The sequence below is a fragment of the Pimephales promelas genome, chromosome 8 (genome assembly GCF_988280905.1).
Source record: "Pimephales promelas chromosome 8, fPimPro1.hap1.1, whole genome shotgun sequence".
Classification (NCBI taxonomy): domain Eukaryota; kingdom Metazoa; phylum Chordata; class Actinopteri; order Cypriniformes; family Leuciscidae; genus Pimephales; species Pimephales promelas.
The window spans coordinates 21,652,084-21,674,903 of record NC_142776.1 but is presented as its reverse complement, the minus strand read 5'-3'; the positions used below and the strand labels follow the sequence as shown (position 1 = coordinate 21,674,903).

The following is a 22,820-nucleotide window of genomic DNA, read 5'->3' as shown; positions in this document are numbered from 1 at the left end:
ATGTAACAGTCAAACATTTTAAAGAAATATTGAGACTAGTTTGCATAGTGGTAGCCTACATTAACTATTATTAAGGGGGATGGGACTAAGGCTATTTAGAAGACAGAGTGAGTTGAAAATGGCATTTAGGGCCCTCAAATCAAATATTAGCAGTAAACTAAATGTTTTACACATGAACCAAAACATTTAAAAAGCAGCTTACTTCTCATTATTTTGTTTCTTAAACAAATCAACAGACAGTTTGTCATTTCTAAAATAAAATGACCACAAGGGACACAGACCAAGCAAGTGTCCTGAATTTATATTAAAGAGCCCCTATCATAGCATTTGAAATGTTCCTATTTTTGTTTTGGGAGTTCCCAAAAACAGTTAAACGTGCATGCAAGGATAAAAAACACTTTATTTGTCTTATAATATGCATTTATTTTTACCCGATTTGCTCAACGACTCCCAAATGATTCGTTCGACGATTCATTTTCCCAAACACCTCTTTTGAGTGACGCGAATCTGCGGCGATTGGACAAATGACCCAGTCAGTTGTTCTTGGTAAACCGTAGGCAGAGACTGTCGGCAACGGAACGCCCATAACCAGGATTATAGCTTGTCAAGTGTTGAAAATTGTATATAGTGTTTGAACAAACGTGTCAGAAAAAGTGCACTTTCAACACGGTCCCTTACTCGCGTCTCCGTCAAGAGCGAGCTTTCCCGGCGAAACTCACATTGCGGTGGCTTTTGAGGGGCAGTGCTTATTATATAGAGCGAAGTCATATTTGGCTAAGTCGTTTAGGAGGTAATTGCCATTTTTCAAAGAATGTCTGGTAAATATCAAAAACAAAACTAACTTTACCCCGCTTAGAAGCTGCGCGGAGTGTACACAACACACACAACACAATATAACTATATTGTGCATGCTACAGAAAACATAAAGGCAAACATTATTAATAATACTTACAGATTGTGATTTGGAGGAGGACGAACCTGATCCATATACACTGCATACTGAGCCCTCCTTCGGGAACAACCGGCTTGGGAATCCACATTTGAATTAATTTATTTTTTTGAATGATTCGTCATTAAAATGATGAGAACACAAGGTTCGGGCTTTACTGTTGTGGTATCGTTGCAAATATGAACTCTAACCATTGATTCTTCACATGCTCGTCCCTGGGCAATTAAAACAAGTGGCTGAACTGTCTTTGCAATGTAAAACATTGAGAATGTTATGTATCTACGTCACGACGTAACAGCTAATGACTCGTTTCAAAAACAATTCATTTCATAGACTCAGAGTCGACTCTCACTTTTGAAAGACAATAACTTTATATACGGTGCACTTTCAGATATAAATCTTTGCAGGATGTTTTCATTCCCTTAGAGCTATATTCCACACTACATGAACAGTCATTTTCAAAAATCCATTATAGGTGCTCTTTAAGGTTCAGATATCGAAGATCACTTTGAAAATCAGAGATTCCAAATCTGACTTAAAACTGGAAAGTGCTTAGATTCTGACAACAGCAAACAAACAAACAAATAAAATAATAATAATAAAAAAAACACAAAACAAATGTCAGGTCAGGTCAATCAATTAATGTTAGTGATCAGGTCACTAATTAAAAATGCAAATTTTTTCACTGTGTGAACTTTGAACAAAAGGTCAGATTGCTTTGCTTCCACTGAAACACATGATTTGGGACCAGTAGCGGTTTTAGGCACGGGCGAACCGGGCAGTCACCCGGGCGGCATTTCTTCATGTCAGATGGGGGGCGGCACGAGCAGTTAAAAAAAATCCTCTGTGCCGCGAAGGTTTTCTATTTTTGTATCATTTTTATTCAATTATTGGCAATGGCGGCCCTGCTTGCTGAGAAGGAGCCGTTCACGGAAGCAATGTCAAGAGGGTCTCCTGATTAGTTCACGTATCGCGTCTTTTGCGCGCTCGAGGTCGTTATTTCAAATAGGCGCACGCACGGGAAGCTCGCTCATAAACTTTTCAGCACGTGCACCCAAACACTTGGGTGTTTTTCTCTTCTCTGTAAATAAATCTTTTAGTAGAGCTACAGCAAGTGTTTTTCTGTGGTGGAAATACATTCGCTACTAAAACTTCTCTGTCGTTGTGGAGAGCGCAGTGCATGGTTGTATAGCAACGACAGCCATGGGGAAATCAGACCGAATTTTACTATTAAAGGGTTAGTTCACCCAAAAATGAAAATTAAGTCATTAATTACTCACCCCCATGCTGTACCAACCACGTAAGACTTTCGTTCATCTTCGGAACACAAATGAAGATATTTTTGATTAAATTTGAGAGCTGTATAACTACCACATTGGCTGCCTAAGGGACTGCCTCTTGACGGCCCAGAAAGTCAATGAAGAAAATGTTTAAATATCCCAAGTGACTACCGTGGCTCAACTATATGTTTATCAAGCAACGAGAATACTTTTTGTGCGAAAAAACAAACAAAAATAACGAGTTTATTCGACTATTTCTTTTCTTCCTTGTAGGCCAGAACGAGACTTCCTTAGATTTCCACGACGCATGCGCGAGAATTGCGATCTGAAGTAGTTGAAAAAGATATCAATTCTCGCGCATGCGTCGTGGAAATCTAAGGAAGTCTCGTTTCTAGCCTACAAGGAAGAAAAGAAATAGTCGAATAAACTCGTTATTTTTGTTTGTTTTTTTGCACAAAAAGTGTTCGCGTCGCTTGATAAACATATAGTTGAGCCACGGTAGTCACTTGGGATATTTAAACATTTTCTTCATTGACTTTCTGGGCCGTCAAGAGGCAGTCCCTTAGGCAGCCAATGTGGTAGTTATACAGCTCTCAAATTTAATCAAAAATATCTACATTTGTGTTCCGAAGACGAACGAAGGTCTTACGGGGTTGGTACAGCATGGGGGTGAGTAATTAATGACTTAATTTTCATTTTTGGGTGAACTAACCCTTTAATAATAAAAGATAAGCTACTGTGCATTATAAATGTCAGGAATGTATCTTTATTGACTCATTCTTTTTATAGAGATGATTTAAATGCTGAAATATGAGGTTTATCTTTTTATAAAACCTTTTTTTTGTGTTAACCTTTTTTTAAGTTTAGTAGGTAACATAAAATACACTCCTTTAAAACAAATATTTAAATGTTATTAACTTGGTGAATTGATTTCACTGTGTATTAGGCTTTTTGAACAAGATTCTATGTATGTGATCATTTTGGTCACTATATTCATGAAATGAAAATACATTTCATAATGATCAACTAAAATCAACTTTAATTATGTGTTTTCTTCTCTTTTTTTTACAGTAGCCTATAATATGCAAAGTGCAATGTTCTATTTTCTAAATAATCTCTGATTCTGTCCTTTTCTCTGACATTTTAAGAGTGACATAGGGCTACAAAAGCTATTTAAGGTCTATAACAGTTTGGATAGTTGTTAATATGAGAGCTGTTCGAAATTATTTAAGAGATAGCCTAAGTATTATGTTAATACATAAGTATCTCTCTGACCCTTTCACTTTTAAAAACTCCATTTCCTGACAAAGTATAGTTTAACAAGTCATAACTAAAAGTGTGCCATGCATATAATTCAAGGCAGTAACCAATGTGCTAATAGTTCCTACCTTGAAAGTTAGATTAATCTAGCAAAATAACTGGATTCTATTAACTGTGTCTTTCAAATGAACAGTATGTGATTTTATTGTTGGGTTGTTGTGCATGATATCATTAAAGAAAAGGGGGGACAATCCAAATACTGAATATTAAGTACATATTAAATAATAAATCCTGTTCATAAGAATTTCAAATTTTCATTCATGCTGTTAATATCATTTTTAAATAAAAATCGTTTTTTGTCTTTTGACTCTGGAGGTCATTTGCCAGTTTGGGTGTACTGTATATTGTGATGACCAGATTAGCAAATCTAACCTGAAAACCGAAGGAGGTGTCATCCATGGCCGGAGGAGGCGGGAAGCTGGAAGGGGACGGGAGCCCACTAATGTCAATGGCAGATGGAGGAGGCGGAGGATAGTCCCCTGTTAAATGAAATATATAAAAGATGAGAGACAGCAAGAAAACATACAATCAATCAAACATGTTTAAAGGCAAGACACCATAAGTACTATGATAAACTCTCTTCCTCAGGGATGAATCAATCCACAAAAGGTCGGAGTGGGTGGAAAACTTTTGTAAAATCTGATCGATCAAGCTGACATAAATCGAACACACCTAAATGTCACAAGAGGCCAGATGAAAGCTTTAAGGAATATAATACTTTCACATAAAATGATGATTACCTACATTTTGGTTATATATACAGCCTTCTTACAACATGCCGGCCCGTGTAAGTACTTAAAAGTGTTAGAGTGTGTAGAAATTGAAAGGAAGTGAGGCTTACACACACTTACCATATTGTCACTGATAGATTAATACATTTAACAGCAACTATTTGGTAAACTAAGATGGTCTAAGCCATAAGTAGGTGTTTGTACAGATTGAAAATGTAAGTACTGTGCTCAAAACAAGTTAGATGGGACATTTGTTTAGCCAAGTGTGTGGCAATAAGCCAATCGCAGAGTTGTAAAGTCCACAGCTAATCCAGGGATTGGGTTCCACTGCATGTTTCAGGCAGGATCAAAATCTGCTTGCCAAATTATATTCTGATTTGGCTGCGCTCGGCGTCCAATTTAGGACTGAATCATTTGACCGTCTAAGTACCAATCCACAAGTGAGCTTTCCAAATTACAGCATTTTAGAGGCATTAGGAATACACTGCTTTATCATGAGTCTTTGGATGTATTTTTATTCTAGTTTATTTTCTCATTATTGTTGTCATTTGTATCTGTCGTTTGGATCTAATTGATGTCGGAAATTTTGTTTATCCAAGTCTACTTGCCGAATTAATTAACTACGGTCTTGAAAGGACTAAAACCCTGAAATATGAATGCAGACAGAATACGTCACATGCCTAACTCTTGTACAAAACAAAATTGCTATGAACATGGCATCAAAAATCCCCCAATAGGACATTACGTGAACTGTAATAACCTTGTGACCTCTGTAAAAACTCAAGCACTGATATAAGCGTCCTACTTTCCCCTTTCTCCTCCTCTGGTGATCTCTATTTATACTTTTCTTTGCCTTAGCTAACATCCTAAAGTCACTTGTAAGTTGCAAGTTGACATGAAATTATTATCTCAAGTTCCTTAATACCTTATGTCTCTCCGTCATCCAATGATTTTTTGGATTTCTCAATTCAAGGCAACACGAGAGATGTAAATGTTTCAAAGATGGCATGATTTATTGAGGAGCTCTGGAAGACCTGGGCAAAGAGAGATCAAGAGATGGAGGTATGGGACAATACCTAGCTTGAACTACAGAGCAAACGGAAAGAGGAAGTTAGTCTTTAACAAAACATGGCTAAGAACAGACATAAAGACCATATTACCAGCCTGATCTTATGAGAAAAATCCAACTATTTTGAATAAATAGGATGAATAAATCATAAATCTGTATGAATTTGTACTACTTCAGTCATGCGAAAACAAGATTTTTAGAAAAAAAAAGTGTGAAGGTCCAAAAAATGTACAGTAAATTAATGTAAATAATTACCAGTTAGACTCTTTTTTTAATGTCAAAAGTCTATAACCTCTCAACGACAGTCATTTTTCACTCAAAACGAACATGATGGAGATGACCTAATATCAAGTGAGCTGCCTTCATAGGAGATGCAGCCTTCCGAATATGAAGGTTGATATAAAAGCTAAAGTATTTATTTGTTTTGGCCACATTATAAAGGCAAAATTTATATATTTCACAGAGAATCAAATGAAAAGAAAAAATGGCAGATAAAAGAAATTTTTAGTAAGGTTATAGTATTAGTCAGTAAGGTTTTTATAGTAATTAATATTTTCTATTAATAATAATTAATAATAATAATTTATTTATAAAGTAATTTGTTCTCATTGGAGTGCGTTATTCGTTCATAGAGTTGATGCCTAAGGCCAGGTCCGCACAAAGTCGGTGCGTTCCCTATACGATTTTTTTTCCTCGTTCGGTGTACGGTGAAAACGGTAACGACGAAGATGGCGTGTGATGCAGCCGACACATGATGTGATGACATCATCGTTTCACAAAATATACCGATTGGCTGTACACACGAAACCGCAAGGGTATCGTTTTCAGATTTATCCACTTTGGGACCCGGTTTCAAAAAATAGCGGTTTCACTCTCCCCAAACACCAGATCCGTGTGGACGAAACGCCAATACGGTACAAAAAATGTATACGTATACAGCGAAACGCGTCTTCGTGTGGACGGGCCCTAAGTAGTGTTCTTACTAAATAGTCACTTGTAAGGTTCAATTCAGGTTAGTAAGGCAATTGTATATTTTGGCAGATACGGCAAGGCAGCTCAAGTATTGGAACAGAGTTAACACTTGTCGTTCCCTCACAAATGAGAACAGTCAATCAGTAACACTTGCGGTGCCTAGCATGAATCATCAGGCCAACTTCATGAGCAAAACAGGTAACACCATATAATGGGAAAATTAGCCTGCCAATTGAGATTTAAGTCACTCACAGCTAATACTAAATAGGTCTCTGCCTTGTGACACAGTGTTACGAAAAACAAATACGGACATTACGGACAAACACGGACAGTTAGGTGTCTGGTCAACGAGTTTGGGGACATGTTATCCGGTTGCTGATTCAACTATGGAAAAACCAGGGGGCCCCTGTGCCATGAATGAGAGAGGCTCCATTTATGCCGCCCAGGAAGCAAAGGCAGTGCTTACTCGCTAATGAGACAAGCAGCAGGAACACCTAGTTATTACCACACATTTCCACTCAACTCTTTATTGAGCAATTACACTCAAGTACCGGCTTTGTGAGAGCCGAATTCTAATCAGTAATTAAAGTTATTTGAAGGGACCATGAGAGGTATAATTGGTAATCAGGAACATGAATGTTGTTAAGGGTTGAGTTTTAAAAGGAAAAAAGAAAAACAGGCTTTAGATGAAGCCAGTGAAGCATAAGAGCGGAGATGAAATACACTTCCAGTAACGGGACGATTATGTGTGCATTTTTGAGAAGTGACCCGTAAAAAAAGGGTTTTATTCCAATCCAATCATGCGCTTATGCAGCTGTATTATGTGTTTGTGTACACAGTAAGCTCACTTTATAACACGGCCTGCAACATAATTGTATTCTCCGCACTGAAAAGAGTGGTGATTGACAAAGAAGTCGAGATATAATTCAGTCCGACCTTAAATTACGCATACTGTATGATACATTTCAGTATGTAAAGAGCGGGGGGAGTCCCCCCGCTCTTTTCAGACTGGCAAAGCAGTTCTAATTACTTTTAGACAGCGATGAGACAAGTCCTAAATCTATGTACTGTAGTATCAATGTGTATGAATTAAACTGCAAAATATACTTATTCAACATTCTACATAAATCACCCATATGTGACCAAATTTCATGATAGGCGACTAACTAATTGCTTACCGTAATTATTGTACATGTGAAATAAAGAAAACAGTTACAAACTGAAACAGGAAGTGCTTCTGGACCAGTGTTGTTTACATCTTGTGAAATGGTCTATATATATATATATATATATATATATAACGATTAGTTTGAATCCTTGATTCATATTGGTCACGAGCTGTGCTTTATTCACGATAAAACACGGCTATGACCGCTTTACCCAACGGTTCTATTGATCGCTGCGCAACACTGCGGTTTATGTTGTTTTTATTTGAGCTTTCATGCATTTTACACATTGGAACGTTGTTGCTGTTCACGCTCAGGGACTATTTTTTCTAGCGGAATGAAGGCTTTTAGTGATTTTACTTCAAGAAAGTTGCATTAATACATTGTTTTTTTTTACTTTAATATTGTGTGGCAACCGTTTTATAAAAGCAATAAGGTACTCGAGGCAAGTGCTGTATCGTGAATAAGTACCGGCGTCGTGCCTAACAACACCCTTCAGCCGTTACTTATTCACGACACAGCACAGCCTCTCGTACCTATATATATATATATATACACACTCACCTAAAGGATTAACACCATACAAATACTGTGTTTGTCCCCCTTCTAACATTTCTTTATAAATGTTGGCCCATATTGATAGGATAGCATCTTGCAGTTGATGGAGATTTGTGGGATGCACATCCAGGGCACGAAGCTCCACCACATCCCAAAGATGCTCTATTGGGTTGAGATCTGGTGACTCTGGCCCTGGGGGCCATTTTAGTACAGTGAACTCATTGTCACGTTCAAGAAACTAATTTGAAATGATTTGAGCTTTGTGACATGGTGCATTATCCTGCTGGAAGTAGTCATCAGAGGATGGGTACATGGTGGCCATAAAGGGATTGACATGGTCAGAAACAACGATGCTCAAACGATGCCCAATTGGCACTAAGGGGCCTAAAGTGTGCCAGGAAAACATCCCCACACCATTACACCTGCACAGTGGTAACAAGGCATGATGGATCAATGTTCTCATCCTGTTTACGCCAAATTCTGACTCTACCATGTGAATGTCTCAAAAAAAAATTGAGACTCATCAGACCAGGCAACATTTTTCCAGTCTTCAACTGTCCAATTTTGGTGAGCTCTTGCAAATTGTAGCCCAGTGGGCTACAATGAGTGGTACCCAGTGGGGTCTCCTGCTGTTGTAGCCCATCCGCCTCAAGGTTGGCCATGTTGTGTTCTCACAAATGCTTTGCTGCATACCTCGGTTGTAACGAATGGTTATTTCAGTCAAAGTTGCTCTTCTATCAGACTGAATCAGTCGGCCCATTCTCCTCTGACCTCTAGCATCAACAAGGCATTTACGCCCACTGAACTGCTGCATGCAACTGCTGGATGTTTTTCCCTTTTTTTTTTTTTTACACCATTCTTTGTAAACCCAAGAAATGGTTGTGCATGAAAGTCCCAGTAACTGAGCAGATTGTTGAAATACTCAGACTGGCCCGTCTGGCACCAACAACCATCCCACGCCCAAAATTGCTTAAATAACCTTTCTTTCCCATTCTGACATTCAGTTTAGAGTTCAGGAGGTTGTCTTGATCAGGACTACACCCCTAAATGCAATAAAGCAACTGCCATGTGATTGGTTGATTAGATAATTGCATTAATGAGTAATTGAACAGGTGTTCCTAATAATCCTTTAGGTGAGTGTACATATATATAAAACGGTGTGTCAATAATTATGTAATTAAAACAGTAATTTTTGGTACAATAATTACAACAATTAAATAATTACGATAAGCAATTATTTAGTTGTCTACTATGAAATTTGGTCATGTGAGTAATTATATATTAAAATATATAATAATATAAAATTATACAAATATAACATTTTTAAATATAGAAATTATTCATATTATTATGAAGACAACATGTTGTTTACAAATACAGTACTGTCTTTTGCACTGTACTGCAAATGAGCAAGATAAAAAGTGACCACGGTAAGGAAAAACGTTATAGAAAGAGAAATTTGATAGCCTTAAAATTTAGAATTTTAAGAAAAAAACAACAACTTACTAACACTTTCTAAACTTTCTGAAACTTTTACTTAACTTACAACAGTATAAACCCTTTTCAGTGCCTTTAGGGTCCCCAGACCCCAGTTTGAAAACCCTTCAAAAGGGAACTTTTTTTTTTTTTTTGATCAAAGCTACTTGGCACGAAAAGTTTGAGAGCTAGGACTAATGGTGTGATATAATAACTATAATCCATACAGTATAATAATGCCTATAATCTTGTCATTAAATGCACAGAAGTTATTTGAGGCTGTGGACAAGGTTAATTTAATTTTGCAATATATCTCTGTTTGAACTCGGCTCAACCTCTGTCCATCCGGCAGTGGAACTCCGTGGAATGTCACTTTTGTAATCTGTGCCTTTTTATAATGTACATATTTAGATTCACTGACATTTTTCTCTGCACTGCAAATTCACCAATGAATTTGATTTACAGCAGAAGTTTTAGCAGAAGCATCTTTGCAACGGCATTTAAACACACCGCAGTAAACAAAATGAATGGCTGGGTGCATTTGGCAGCGAGGATCTCCGGTTGTATCACTGGCATGAAACTCATCTGGGAAGTGTCAAAAATCTCTGTCAAATCCCAAAATACATACAAAAATCAAACCACAAACAAAATGAACAAAAATGTGCTGGTTGATGATGCACAAAATTATAGTAGTATTTAAAAAAATAAATAAATAAATAAATAAAATAATTAAATAAATAAAAAGACATAAGTCTATCCTTCACAGGCCTAGAAGAATAAAGTGGTATAATTACAAATGTGACATTTCAAATGGTTTATCTTTGTGGAGAAGGTCTCAAAATGTGCTACGGCAGAGAGACGTCCTAAATGCATTATTCTATCTGTAATTATCCATCCGTATTCTCTCTAGCATCCGCAGCACTTTTGAGGTTTAGTCCTGCTCTTAATTAGCTATAATATTCAACCGACTGATTTATGGCTTCATTTGGCTGAAAACGCCACTCTGGGTTTGAGGTTTTTTGGAGATGTCCTTCTCGAATCACAGAGACAATGCTGGTTTGTGGAGATCGGAGAGGAATTCAAGAGGGACAGAAAATAGAGTTTTAAAATTTAGAGACATAAAAGCAGGATTAAACTATTGTGCGGGAGCAAAATGGAACAAGTAAAATGGAGAGGTGATGCCCTCGAATCCATGATCCCAGTAGTGTGATCTTCAATAAAGCAGCACCGTTCTGCACTACTAGTGAAAAGTGAGAGCTCTGGAAAAATTACATCTTAAATAAAAACTAGCAGGGATTTAAATGAGAATCATTTTGATTCGAGGCAAATGGAAACTCATAGTGTAGCCATGTATATTTAATTCACATGCAGGGATGAATCTTGTAAATCTGCAGGTGGACATGTTCCAAAAAAGATGTTTGAGTCCAGAACCATAGTGCAAAAGAAAAAATGGAGGTTTTTAGTGAAAGTATAGAGACTGAAATGAAAAGTGAAAATGATGAAGGTAGAAGAGAGCATGCACAGTCCATTGTAGAAAATAAAAGAGGAATGTAAGCTGGATGAGAATGAGGGGTTTGTACTGTACCAAGTGGAGGAAATTCGCTATGTAGCAAGGCAGACAGGTCACATGGTAGTTAAATAGGGGCTAAAGGATCATGCGAGGACAACACAAGGACACATAACCCAAATGGGTGCCAAAATATACTGGGTACATGGTCTCTGATTTGCTCAGAATTTGCATTGGGACTTGCGAAACAACACATATGTTGACTGTGGGGTACACATGCTAGCGGTACTGTACTAATATGTTCCTGGTTTTCAGACTTTGGATGTTGATTTCAAAACCACTGGCATATATCTAAGAAAAAATGCTGTGCAAAGGCAAAACAAAGCAATTTTGAGTTATCTTAGAGCACTAAAAAATAATAATTTTGTACAAAATATATTTGACCGAAAGAAATGCATATAGTTTGGATGTGCATCACACTTTAAAATTTAAGCCAAATTATTTTGGCTTTAGTACAATGACATAATTATGCTGACAGAATGTCATGATTAAAAATGTCATGATTAAAATACACAAATAAACCTTATATATATATATATATATATATATATATATATAAAAGGTTTATTTTATATATATATATATATATATATATATATTTACATGAAGAGTTCAGATGCAAAAGCCTCTAAATGCCATTTGAAATTTTCTTCTTTAATGATAATTTTTAGCAAACTTGTATATTTAAGTTCAGTAATTTCACTTAAATAACAATTAATAGGTAATTATCATTGCCATTTAAGTGAAATTACTGAACTTAAATATACAAGTTTCATAAAAATCATCATTAAAGAAGAAAATTTCAAATGGCATTTAGAGGCTTTTGCATCTGAACTCTTCATATATATATATATATATATATATATATATATATATGTATATATATTAGTGCTGCCAAACGATTAAAATATTTAATCGCGGTTAATCACATTAATGTCATAGTTAACTCGCGATTAATCACACATTTTTTATCTATGATGATGATTTGATAGCTCAGTTCAAAACTACAAAACACACAGATCGCCTTGGTCTTGTCAATGGGACCACTTGCCAACTTTTTAAAAGTAAACTTTCCATTCAGAAACTTATTGGCATCCATTTTGGCATCTCGCGCTCGTAATCCACTCAAAACGTAACGTTAGCCTACTATTTGGCTGACTCGCAAACCCAAACGACTGTGAGTGTATGCCTGTTGTTTCGTTTCCGGTCTAGCTAGATGCGCTTGCACTTTGGTCGACGAAGCAAAAAAACGTCCTCGCGCGGCACAAGCCATTGTAATCAACGGGTTTCAGAGTGCAGCGCCGCGCATGCCACATCCTGTTGCAAAAGCATGTGAACAAAACGACAAAGTTTGGCTCTATTTTGCACCCGGCACAAATGACTTTATTCACTGACGCATTTATCATTCCTATTTTGCACTCGCGCAAAGCGGGCTTTTTCCCTCCACAGGAAATGAACTAGGAAATGAGCTTGCGCTACCTGGGCGGGTTGGCGCAAAAAGGAGGCGTGTTGTGCCGCAAACATTCCCTAGTGCTATTTTGCAGTTCCAGAAAACAATTGCACCAATGACCAGAAAAAACCTGGTCTAAAGTCAGTGGCGCGTTTGCTTGTACGTACATTCACATGGTATTTTAAGCGTGCATGCTTGGCCATAACACAGAGTGTGAACAACGCGCATACACTGTAGATGATTCTCTCAGCTACACAGATGCATTTTACTTTTTGCAAATGATACATTATTATAAGGAAAAATATATTAACATGAGGGAAATTATTGTTGTGTTCATGACAATGGGAAAAATAGGCATAAAGCTTACACATTTACCCATATTATCATATGCATGTTTAAACGAAGCTAATTTTGGGTGGGTTTGTCTCATCCCCAATGTCACTTCTATTTCTTTGACGCCCCTGACGAGAACATCGATCTCCTCGGCTGTGAACCGATTGAAGCGCGACTGTTTATAATAGTATTGCGCCACGGAACAAGCGCACCTTGTTCATCACGCTCTTAAAAGGAATGTGATATGACACTCTTATTGGTTTGTTTCCAGTTACGCCCAAACCACACCTATGCATAATGAAGCTACTCCAGACCAACCCCTTTTAGATTTGCACTAGGCGCAAGAGGCATTCATCCCGCCGGTTAAATAGCAACAGCGCCGGGATCCGCCTACAAAGTTACTTGCGCTTTGCGCTTTGACACTTGCATTTCAGATCGTTAAAATAGGGCCCAAAGAATGTTAATCGCTCGATAAAAAAAATGATGCCGTTAAAATGGGTTTGCGTTAACGCCGTTAATAACGCATTTAACTGACAGCCCTAATATGCTTTAATATTTTAGAATAGGAGGTCCCTTGCATAAGGTAATGTGACTGTGATGTGTCTTTGACTGCACTAAGTTTAAATTCAGAGAAATAAAATTAAACTGAAAATTGTTATTTGATTAAAAAAAAAGCCAGTTAACTTTGAGGGACATATGTAAATATAAATCAGCCATTCATAAGGAGGTCACATATGCTCTTAAAAGTGCGAGCAAAGTTCTAAAAACATGCAGGGAAGAACAGAAGATATTTTATTCGAAAACTTTGCATGGGTGGAATGGACAGGCAAACAACAAAAGATTAAGTCTGTGAACTGTCTGCACAGCCTTTTGTCAAAGTAAGCAGCATATGTCTGTGGTTTCCACGGGAACGTTAAGATTCTCATTTGTGGGTTTCCTGTCAGGTTTCCACAGAGAGACTTATGTATGGAGTCTGACATAACAGCCGGTAGTCAGTTAGCTGATGACCAGCCAAATGTAGAGGAAGAGAGACAGAAATAATTTGAAACAAAAAATAAAAAAGGTAAGCAAGCAGTGAAAATATCTGATGGGAAAAAGAAAACAGGACACAAAGATTAAGAAAAAAAAAATAAAATTCATCTGAAAGTTGTTTGTCAGCAGCTTCTGAAAGCCACCCTCTGTTTCTGGAGGTAAGATCCTCAACCGCTACTCAACGTCCTCTCGTTTTGGAGGAAAGACTTGCCAGTGTTTCCAACACTTTCAAGTGTTTCCATTCATTTCATCACCAAAAGATAATCCTCCCTTATGATAATCATTGGCTAGACAGCATAGTAGACAATGTAAAAACAGCACTTTAAGCCACTTAGAAACTGTGTAAATGTCTCTAACTGAAACATAAGTTGAATTTTGTACAAGAATTAGATGCACATCCTCTTAGCTGTACTTAAGGGACATGTCACAAACTTTACAGATGCCTTAATGCAGTAATCTCTGGGTCGCATGCCAATGGGAACTGAACTCAATAATATGACATATCATTTCAAGTGACAGGCTGACGATTGACCCTGTTTTAAAGATGGAAAATGAACATATGACATGCATCTTAAAGACATGACAGCTTTTAGTCAGCTTAATTCAGACCACTGCTTGGAGTTTCGTGTCTCGCTCCAGCCCAGGAGCCGAATGAGATTGTCACGAATTAAACTGAAGTTTGATTTGCCCTAATTTTTCCATAAACCTCAAACCTCCATGTATTGCAAATGCAAATATGAAATTCAGCCATGTTTTTTTTTTCTTTTTTTTTTTTTTCTGAGGCTTATCGACATAACAGAAATCAATTCTGAAAAATGAAAGCACAGATTAGTTGAAGGAATTTAAGAGGAAGGAATTTGAAAAATGTGTGTCAGTTTGCATTAAACCGGAACACAAAAAGAGATGCAAATTTTAGTTGGCAGACACAAAAAAGCAAGAGGACAGTTAAGTATAAAAATAAATAAATGCCTAATAAAAAGTGACCAATATTAAATGACAAATAAATACACACGTTACATAAGCTTAGGATCAGCAAGGGGTCAATTTAAAGTACCATTTAAAATTGATCCCAGCAAAAACACATTAAATTGATCAAGTGGGAAAGGAAAGAGTGTATATAAATATATTTCAAATAAAAACATTCTATTTATGAAAGAATCCTAAAAACAAAAAAACAAAAAACAAAAAAAACAATGGTTGCCACAAAAATATTAAACAATAATAATAAGAAAAGTTTCTTGAGCTGCAAATCGGCATATTAAAATGATTTCTGAAGGACAATGTGACATGTGACTGGAGTAATGGCTGGTGAAAATTCAGATTTGCATAATGAGCAAAAGAAATCAAAGACTTAAAGTGCGCAAACTTGAATGGTAATGTAAATTATCCAAAGGAAATTAAGATATAAGGATTTCAAAAATGTGTGTCAGAAGATATATATATATATATATATATATATATTAAAGCAAAAAAAAAAAAAAAAAAAAAAAAAAAGCTTGCATTTTTTTTAAAGCATTTGCCCAACCTTTTGGGAAATGATCATTATACATTTTTTTAATAAAACTTATTTTGCTTGACTGATGTGAAAGAAAAACAAAATGTCCATTTTAACACCACCAAATCATAAGGTGGTGGTGATGGCAGTGAATAAGACACATGCCTTTGGTGTGAGAGACCCGGGTTCGAATCCACTGTGAGACACCAATGTGTCCCTGAGCAAGACACTTAACTCCTAGATGCTCCAGAGGCATGTGACCTCTGACATATATAGCAATTGTAAGTCGCTTTGGATAAAAGCGTCAGATAAAATGAATAAATGTACAAAGTTAGTCTTTAAATATTTTAGCAGTGGACTGCACGAACACCAAAGTGGTAAATATTAATCTCTGGTTAACCCCATTTTCCTGTCTTTAAGTAAATCAGAGGTTACGTTGGTAATCCAACGTTACGTCACCCAATTAATATTCATGAGCCAGGTTGATACAGTTTATAATGAGTCCTCCCCACTTTTACTGGTAAACGCTCCTGCCAAAGACTGTTCCTTCAACCTTCTAATTAACGAGGAGGTTGTCAGGACATAAACAGCTCCCCATCACATCCGCAGTGCCCCTTAGGTGAACTCCATTCCCACATTACCCCAATGGAAAAGTAATGGCCATTACATAGCATGTTCTCTTCTAGAACAAAACTCTTTCTCAATAGTAATGCGAACAGAGAGGGCATCTGTCCCATACTTAGTTTAGTTTTAACATGACTATTTGCAAGAACAGCCGTTTATTCAGCAATCTAAATTGCTATTATTTCTAAGCATATGCTTTAGACATTATATAGCCTCGCCCCTTTTCGACACTGCACTCGTTGACTTCTGTGTTCTGGTTTGTATTTCCACAGCATGAAGGTAAGGAATGAAGGAATGAATCACTTGTTTTTAAAATCTTCCCGGTCTACTGACAGTGTTATGACATCCGCGTCAAACATTACAATCCTCATGATATTTTTATTAACTCTAGCTAATTACTCTTCGACAGCCATGCCATAGAGAGCTAATGCAAAAAAGAAAAAAAAAAAAAAACGGAAGTTTCCAACAGAAAATTCTAAATATGTCTGCTGCACTTGTTTCTTTGGAACATAAGGTCTATTAAACCATGACTGGATTACTGTGTGCAACATATCTGAACTTACAAAAGAGGATGTGAATCTGATCGACACAAGGTGATGGTCACTCCTGCATAACCACAAACCTCATTCTTTTTGAAATCTGAAAGAGTGCCCTGTGCCAGTATAATCAGGACAGGGTTCAGGCTGGGTGGACTACGGGATGATAAAGGAATCCGGCAGAATGTTACACAAGATAAACAAGCCATTTTCACAAGTCCCAGACCTTAATAACAGTGTTGTAGTCAAGACCACCTCACTTGAGTCTGAGTCAAGACCGAGACCAGAGAGAGTCGAGTCCAAGTCAAGACCGAGTCCATAGAGAGTCGAGTCCGAGTCGAGACCAGAGTTTAAAAAATATGATCAGTTTAGGGTAAAAAGGCCACATAGTAGGTGGTGTTAAAAGTAATTTTATTACAATTTGTCATGCGCAGTTGCGCACTAGAAAATCACCAATCACTGGGCATGTCAATCAATTTAAAGAAATATTTTATTAACGTACATTAATAATCATGAAAAATATTTTGAATTAAACTTGAGTGGACTCGGGAATAAGTCCGAGTCCTAAAAAAAAAATGTTCGAATACGAGTCAATTCCGAGTCCAAATGCACACGAGTCCATGACAAGACCAAGACCATTAAAATATGGTCTCGAGACCGAGTCCGAGACGAGTCCGAGTCTCGATTACTACAACACTGCTTAATAATGCTGTGGGGAAGGGTACATCACATATTACTTTTATTTGATTAATTTAAAAGATTGCATGCTTTATATTTACAAACTCTCATGTCGTTCTGAACCTGTTTGACTTTCTGCCTCCTCTGCAGTACAAAAGATGATATTTAAAAGAACTGTTTTCATCAGTGGAATGCAAAAGACCCAATACAACTTTCATAGTATTGACTGAAAAGAGAGAGAGAGAAAAAAACAATTTCACGGAAGAAAGAAAAACTATTAAGCAAAAACCCTTCAAACTGAATTCTTAATTGTTTTAGTCGATTACCCGTTTGAACTGGACTTTAAATGTGTGTTTTCTTGGCACCAGATATAAGCTGGGTCTTTTGGTTTAGTCTAATGATCATACTGTTATATATCGTATTAAACCTGACTAAATCATTCAGACTTAACAGCCATAATCACAAAGACACTGTGTACGGCTGTCACTTTCCTTTGTCAGTCAGACATAATAGCTTATTTGGTCTCCGCTGTATGCAACCCATGGTTGTTGGCCATGTGATGACAAAATTCACAGCATTGTTTGAGCTATAATAAGTCGAACCACAAATCTTTCCCCCAGCGGCCCGCAAAAGGAGAATGACCTTTGACCAGTATGGTGTTCAGAATTCTCTGCACTCTATGGAAGGGCAAAAAAAGGTGTAATGGGATATGAAGTGATTGATGAAGGCAGCTGCATGAAACAGCAGAGACGCAACACAGACGCATTAAGATTCTTGGAAAACGCTCATGTGTCACAGTTACAGCGAGGAGTGATGCTTTCTGCTGCTTCTTCTGCCAGTGTGTTACGTTACATGACTTGCTGACTGATAAATAAAATTGATCTAATTCAGTGTGCATTAATCAATTATTCGCAAATCAATATTTGTTGAGAAAAGTCCCTTAAAGAAGATTATTTGTGGCAAACGAGTAAATCAAAGAGGCTTCAGACATCAATATATCTAACAATATAATTGTGCCATAGTTGTTTTTGAAAACACAAATATGCAACGCATTCTCATCCTTTAGCGTCATATAGAACGCTATTTGACAAAATGGCTACACTATGCACATGGCACCCGTTATCGTTGATGGTTAGGTTTAGATGTGGGGTAGGGTAGTCTCATATTACGCGAAAGGATTTATGATGCCTTGGGTTTTCGTGTTATATTAACGATAAAGGGTGCCATGTGCGTAGTATAGCGCCGTTATGTCATGTGACGCTAAAGGATGCGAACGGGCTGAAATATGTCCCGTAAGAATGAATAAAGTTTAAAGGGATGGTTTACCCAAAAATTAAAATTCTGTCAGTATTTAGTGACGAGAATACTTTTTGGTTAGTGAGTTCACGTATAACAGCGCAGTGCTTCTGTGTTGCACATTACTCGCATCACACACATGACAGCGTCGGTACGTACAACAAAGAAGCACTGCGCTACATGAACACTACATGAACTCACTCAAGGCCCACAGAGAAGGAAATGAATAGTTGAATAAAGTCATTATTTTTGTTTGTTGTTTTTGCGCACAAAAAGTATTCTCGTGGCTTCATAAACTGGAGAGAGGCTACACAAGTTCCCCAAGGACAAACAACTGATTTGTGCCTGTAAGGTAGGTAGGTACAGTAGATCTCGGGTATCCAAGCCCGACCCTGGATTATGCAACAGAGGCGTTTTGTCCTCGAATAAAAGGTCACCACGTCTTAGTCCGCTCGGACAACATGTAAAAGCAAAATTTGCACTCAATGAGAGCAGCACATGTGCCTGGTCACCTGAATTTGGGACCAGACAGACTGTCCAGAAACAATGTCCCAGCAGGAGAATGGTCACTGCACCCGCAGACGGTCCAACTGCTGTGAGAGACATTCGGCAGAGCGCAGCTAGACCTGTTTGCGTCCCAAGAAAACGCTCACGGGAATGGGCCCTGTTGCCCACTCAATGCTTTTCACCCATGTTTGGCTCCTGCCTCAGATATTGGAACGAATCAGGGAAAACGGATGCTCAGGGCTACATGTGGCTCAGCTATGGAAAAACCAGGCTTGGTTCCCAGTTCTGATGCAACTGACAAGCACTGCCCCATGGCCAGTACCGATGAGAAAAGACCTCCTCTCTCAGACCAAGGGCTCAATTTGGCATTCTAGCCCGGGGCTGTGGTCCCTACATACATAGGCCATCAACGGGTACCGGTTAACCTCCCGGAGGGAGTGTTAAACACGATCACGCAGGCTAGAGCGCCATCTACTATGACTCTATTCCTCAAAATCATCTGTGTTTTCTGGCTGGTGCAAAGCCCGAGGCTTTTCACCCCTAGACTGCGGGGTTACTGAAGTTCTCTCCTTCCTCCAAGAGCTACTGGATAAGGGCAGAACCCCATCCACGCTCAAGGTTTATATGGCGGCCATAGTAGCGTTTACAAAACCCGGGCCGCGACTGGCCAGTCATTGGGGAAGAACAATCTCGTCAACTGCTTTCTTAAAGGAGCTAAGAGGCTGAATCCTCCCAGACCCCCCTCGGTCCCCATGTGAGACCTTTCCACAGTTTCGGAAGCAATAAAAGGTGCCCCGTTCGAGCCAATCCACTTGTCTGAAATGAAACATCTGTCATTCAAGACAGTGTTTCTTATGGCTCTTGCTTCAGTGAAGCGCATAGGGGATTTAAAAAAGCGTGGAGTGTATGGAATTTGGTCCGAATTACTCAAAAGTCATACTCAAACCAAGACACAGATACGTGCCTAAATCCCTCAACACACCGTTCAGGGCTCTTTGTTGTATCTATGCCATGCCTGCAACACACTCTGGTTCGCTTCTGCGATCAGATTATATCAGCCCATAGAGCTATATTTATAGGCCCAGGCCATGCCCGCTTTGGATCTGAGGTCACCAAGGGCCTCTCTCGATAGGCTGCTGCAGTTGCCGCAAGACAGCCAATAGGCACGCAAGCAGCCTTGCATATGTCTGCATGCTGCTGCAACGCTTTTTACATTAATTCAAAATTAAGGATAATTTTTGGCTTCAATACAGTATCTCCTGGAAAAGCGGTTTTCCCCTAGAGAGAACCGAAGTTGCGTTAATAAGCGAGTACATTTTCCCTGTTCCCATTTGCCTGTGTTCTCTTTCATTGTTAGTTTGCTTCGTTGCTCATTACTCTCTAGTTTGTCTCCATGGTTTTTGATTGTGTTCACATGTGTCCCTGATTATATTAATTATCCCTGTATGTATTTTTATACACATCTGCCCTGTTTTTCATTCTGTTCCTTTGTCAGTTTTCGTTCACATGTTAGTCTTGTTTTTTTTTTTTTATATATATATATATATATATATATATATATATATATAACGTATTTGAGTATATCTCCTTCGTTGTGCTATTTGACCAGCGTAACATGACAATCATATTGACAGAAAATGTAGGGTAGGGTACGATAGCATGTGCTCTCAAGTAAATAAACAGTATTTTTTTGTTTTTCTTTTTTTTTCATTCAGGTAATTGTACTTCAAAGATTTGGGACAATGGCAAAGGGCTAAGATGCAAATTCAAAACAGACTGATAATACCCTGAAAAATGTTGATAGGTTTTATGCCAAATTGTTTATCATGCAAATTGTTTAGTATGTAAAGTTTCCAAGTGGCCACCCAAATATTTGGTAGTTTAATCCTCTTATATCAAAAGAGACAATGAAGTTACGAGAGATAAAACGGCAGTGATGTGTCTGGATTACACTTCCCAAAATGAGTTTTTGGATTACAGTCCTACTTCAATTTAACCTAAAGCCCCATGTGATTTTAAAATTAAGTACTCATATTTAACTTTAGTGAAAATATTTGACACATTAATACTGAGCGAGAGAAAAAAAGGCAAACACACAAACACAAACCTTAAATATTTCATTAAGAAACAACTATTTTAACCCAGATGTTATTTGCTTTTTTTTGGACCCTTTAACAGAATACATTACTGTATTCACTGATATGATAATACTTGCACAACACAGCTCAGAGAGCATTACCCAAATTCTTGTATCATCTTATGTGCTTATTCACAAGTACTCCTTTCTTCCATTTGTAATAAACGTATGTTTTCCAAAAAAACAGAGTGTTATTTTTGACACAAAAGTTTGTTTTGAAGTGTGTTTGACTTTTCCAAAACCTGATTATCATGATTGGGTCTTGTAGATAACACAAAGCATTACAACTTCCTAAACCAGCATAGGGCTGGTTATATATATATATATATATATATGAAGAGTTCAGATGCAAAAGCCTCTAAATGCCATTTGAAATTTTCTTCTTTAATGATGATTTTTATCAAACTTGTATATTTAAGTTCAGTAATTTCACTTAAATAACAATTAATAGGTAATTATCATTGCCATTTAAGTGAAATCACTGAACTTAAATATACAAACATTCTAGAAGAAAATTTCAAATGGCACTTAGAGGCTTTTGCATCTGAACTCTTCATATATATATATATATATATATATATATATATATATATATGTATGTATATATATATATATATATATATATATATATATATATGTACAGTATATGTAAATTTTATGGAAGTCAATGGCCAACTTATGACAGGATTTTCTTTTTTGAGTGAATTATCACTTTTAAATACTCCATCTGCAAAGGGTTCATCCCAGCAAAAATTGGCATTGGGTACACACATTTGGTGCAATGTAATGATGTAAAGAGCAGCAGACACAGCGGGTCACGATAAATGTCAGACACAGAGGCATGTGCTGATCACTGCTGCCCAGTAAAGTTCTACATTAGCACTTTGAGAGTCTTATGTTTTACTTATAATACGGATTTGATAGAATTTGTTGGAACACACTTTGCACAGCAGCACATTTGAGCCAAAAAGTAAAAGAGGAACCTGTGAGGGTTATAGAAAAGTTCAATTGAAAACTCAAATGAAAAATAATAATAACAATAATTATAGGACATAACAATGTGTAAGATTAAATGTAATTCTTTGCAACTAAAAACATGCCACATTCCATTGCCATTTCTGTGGACAAACCACGTCCACTACTGTGTAACATATTTGTTGGTAGTGGGAAAGGGGAAAGGGAGAAGCGAACTGGCACTTGCCAATGGCATTCACCGTGTCAAGTCCTCCTAAGTGTTGCTAAAAACAGAGTCTGACAGACCTTTTCTCTGCATTGCACAGATGCTATTTTTCTTATAGCGCAGCAAACTCACTCGCACAGAAATTAGATAAAAAGTGTGTGTGTGCTGGAGTTTGAGTGTGCAAGTATTGTGTATATTTGTTTGGGGTTGTGCATTAAGTGTTAAGCAACTAAAGGCATCCTCAGAACGAGTAAATAAGATGTCGAGGTCACTGTTTTTACACTGGTAAAATTGCAAACGAAAAAAAAAAAACACTTTGTTCTTTCAATACCGAAAAAAATACACAGACTTGTCACTAAAAAGCAACACGGTCGGGAAACTATGTAAAGCAGGTGTTTGCATGCCCTTCATTCTTTTGTTTGGTTTTGCTTTCTTGAACAACCAAGTTCCTGTTTTTACTGACA

At 37.4% G+C, this 22,820-nt stretch overlaps 1 protein-coding gene across 5 annotated transcripts in view; it reads right to left on the bottom strand.

Annotated features, from left to right (window-relative positions):
- Nucleotides 1-22,820, bottom strand: part of lpp (LIM domain containing preferred translocation partner in lipoma) — a 217,087-nt gene that overhangs the window by 119,681 nt on the left and 74,586 nt on the right. For all 5 annotated transcript variants that reach the window (XM_039691476.2, XM_039691477.2, XM_089134150.1 and 2 more), the window contains one exon: nt 3,922-4,028. In XM_039691476.2, the coding sequence (XP_039547410.2) occupies nt 3,922-4,028 (107 nt within the window). The remainder of the gene's footprint in view (nt 1-3,921; nt 4,029-22,820) is intronic.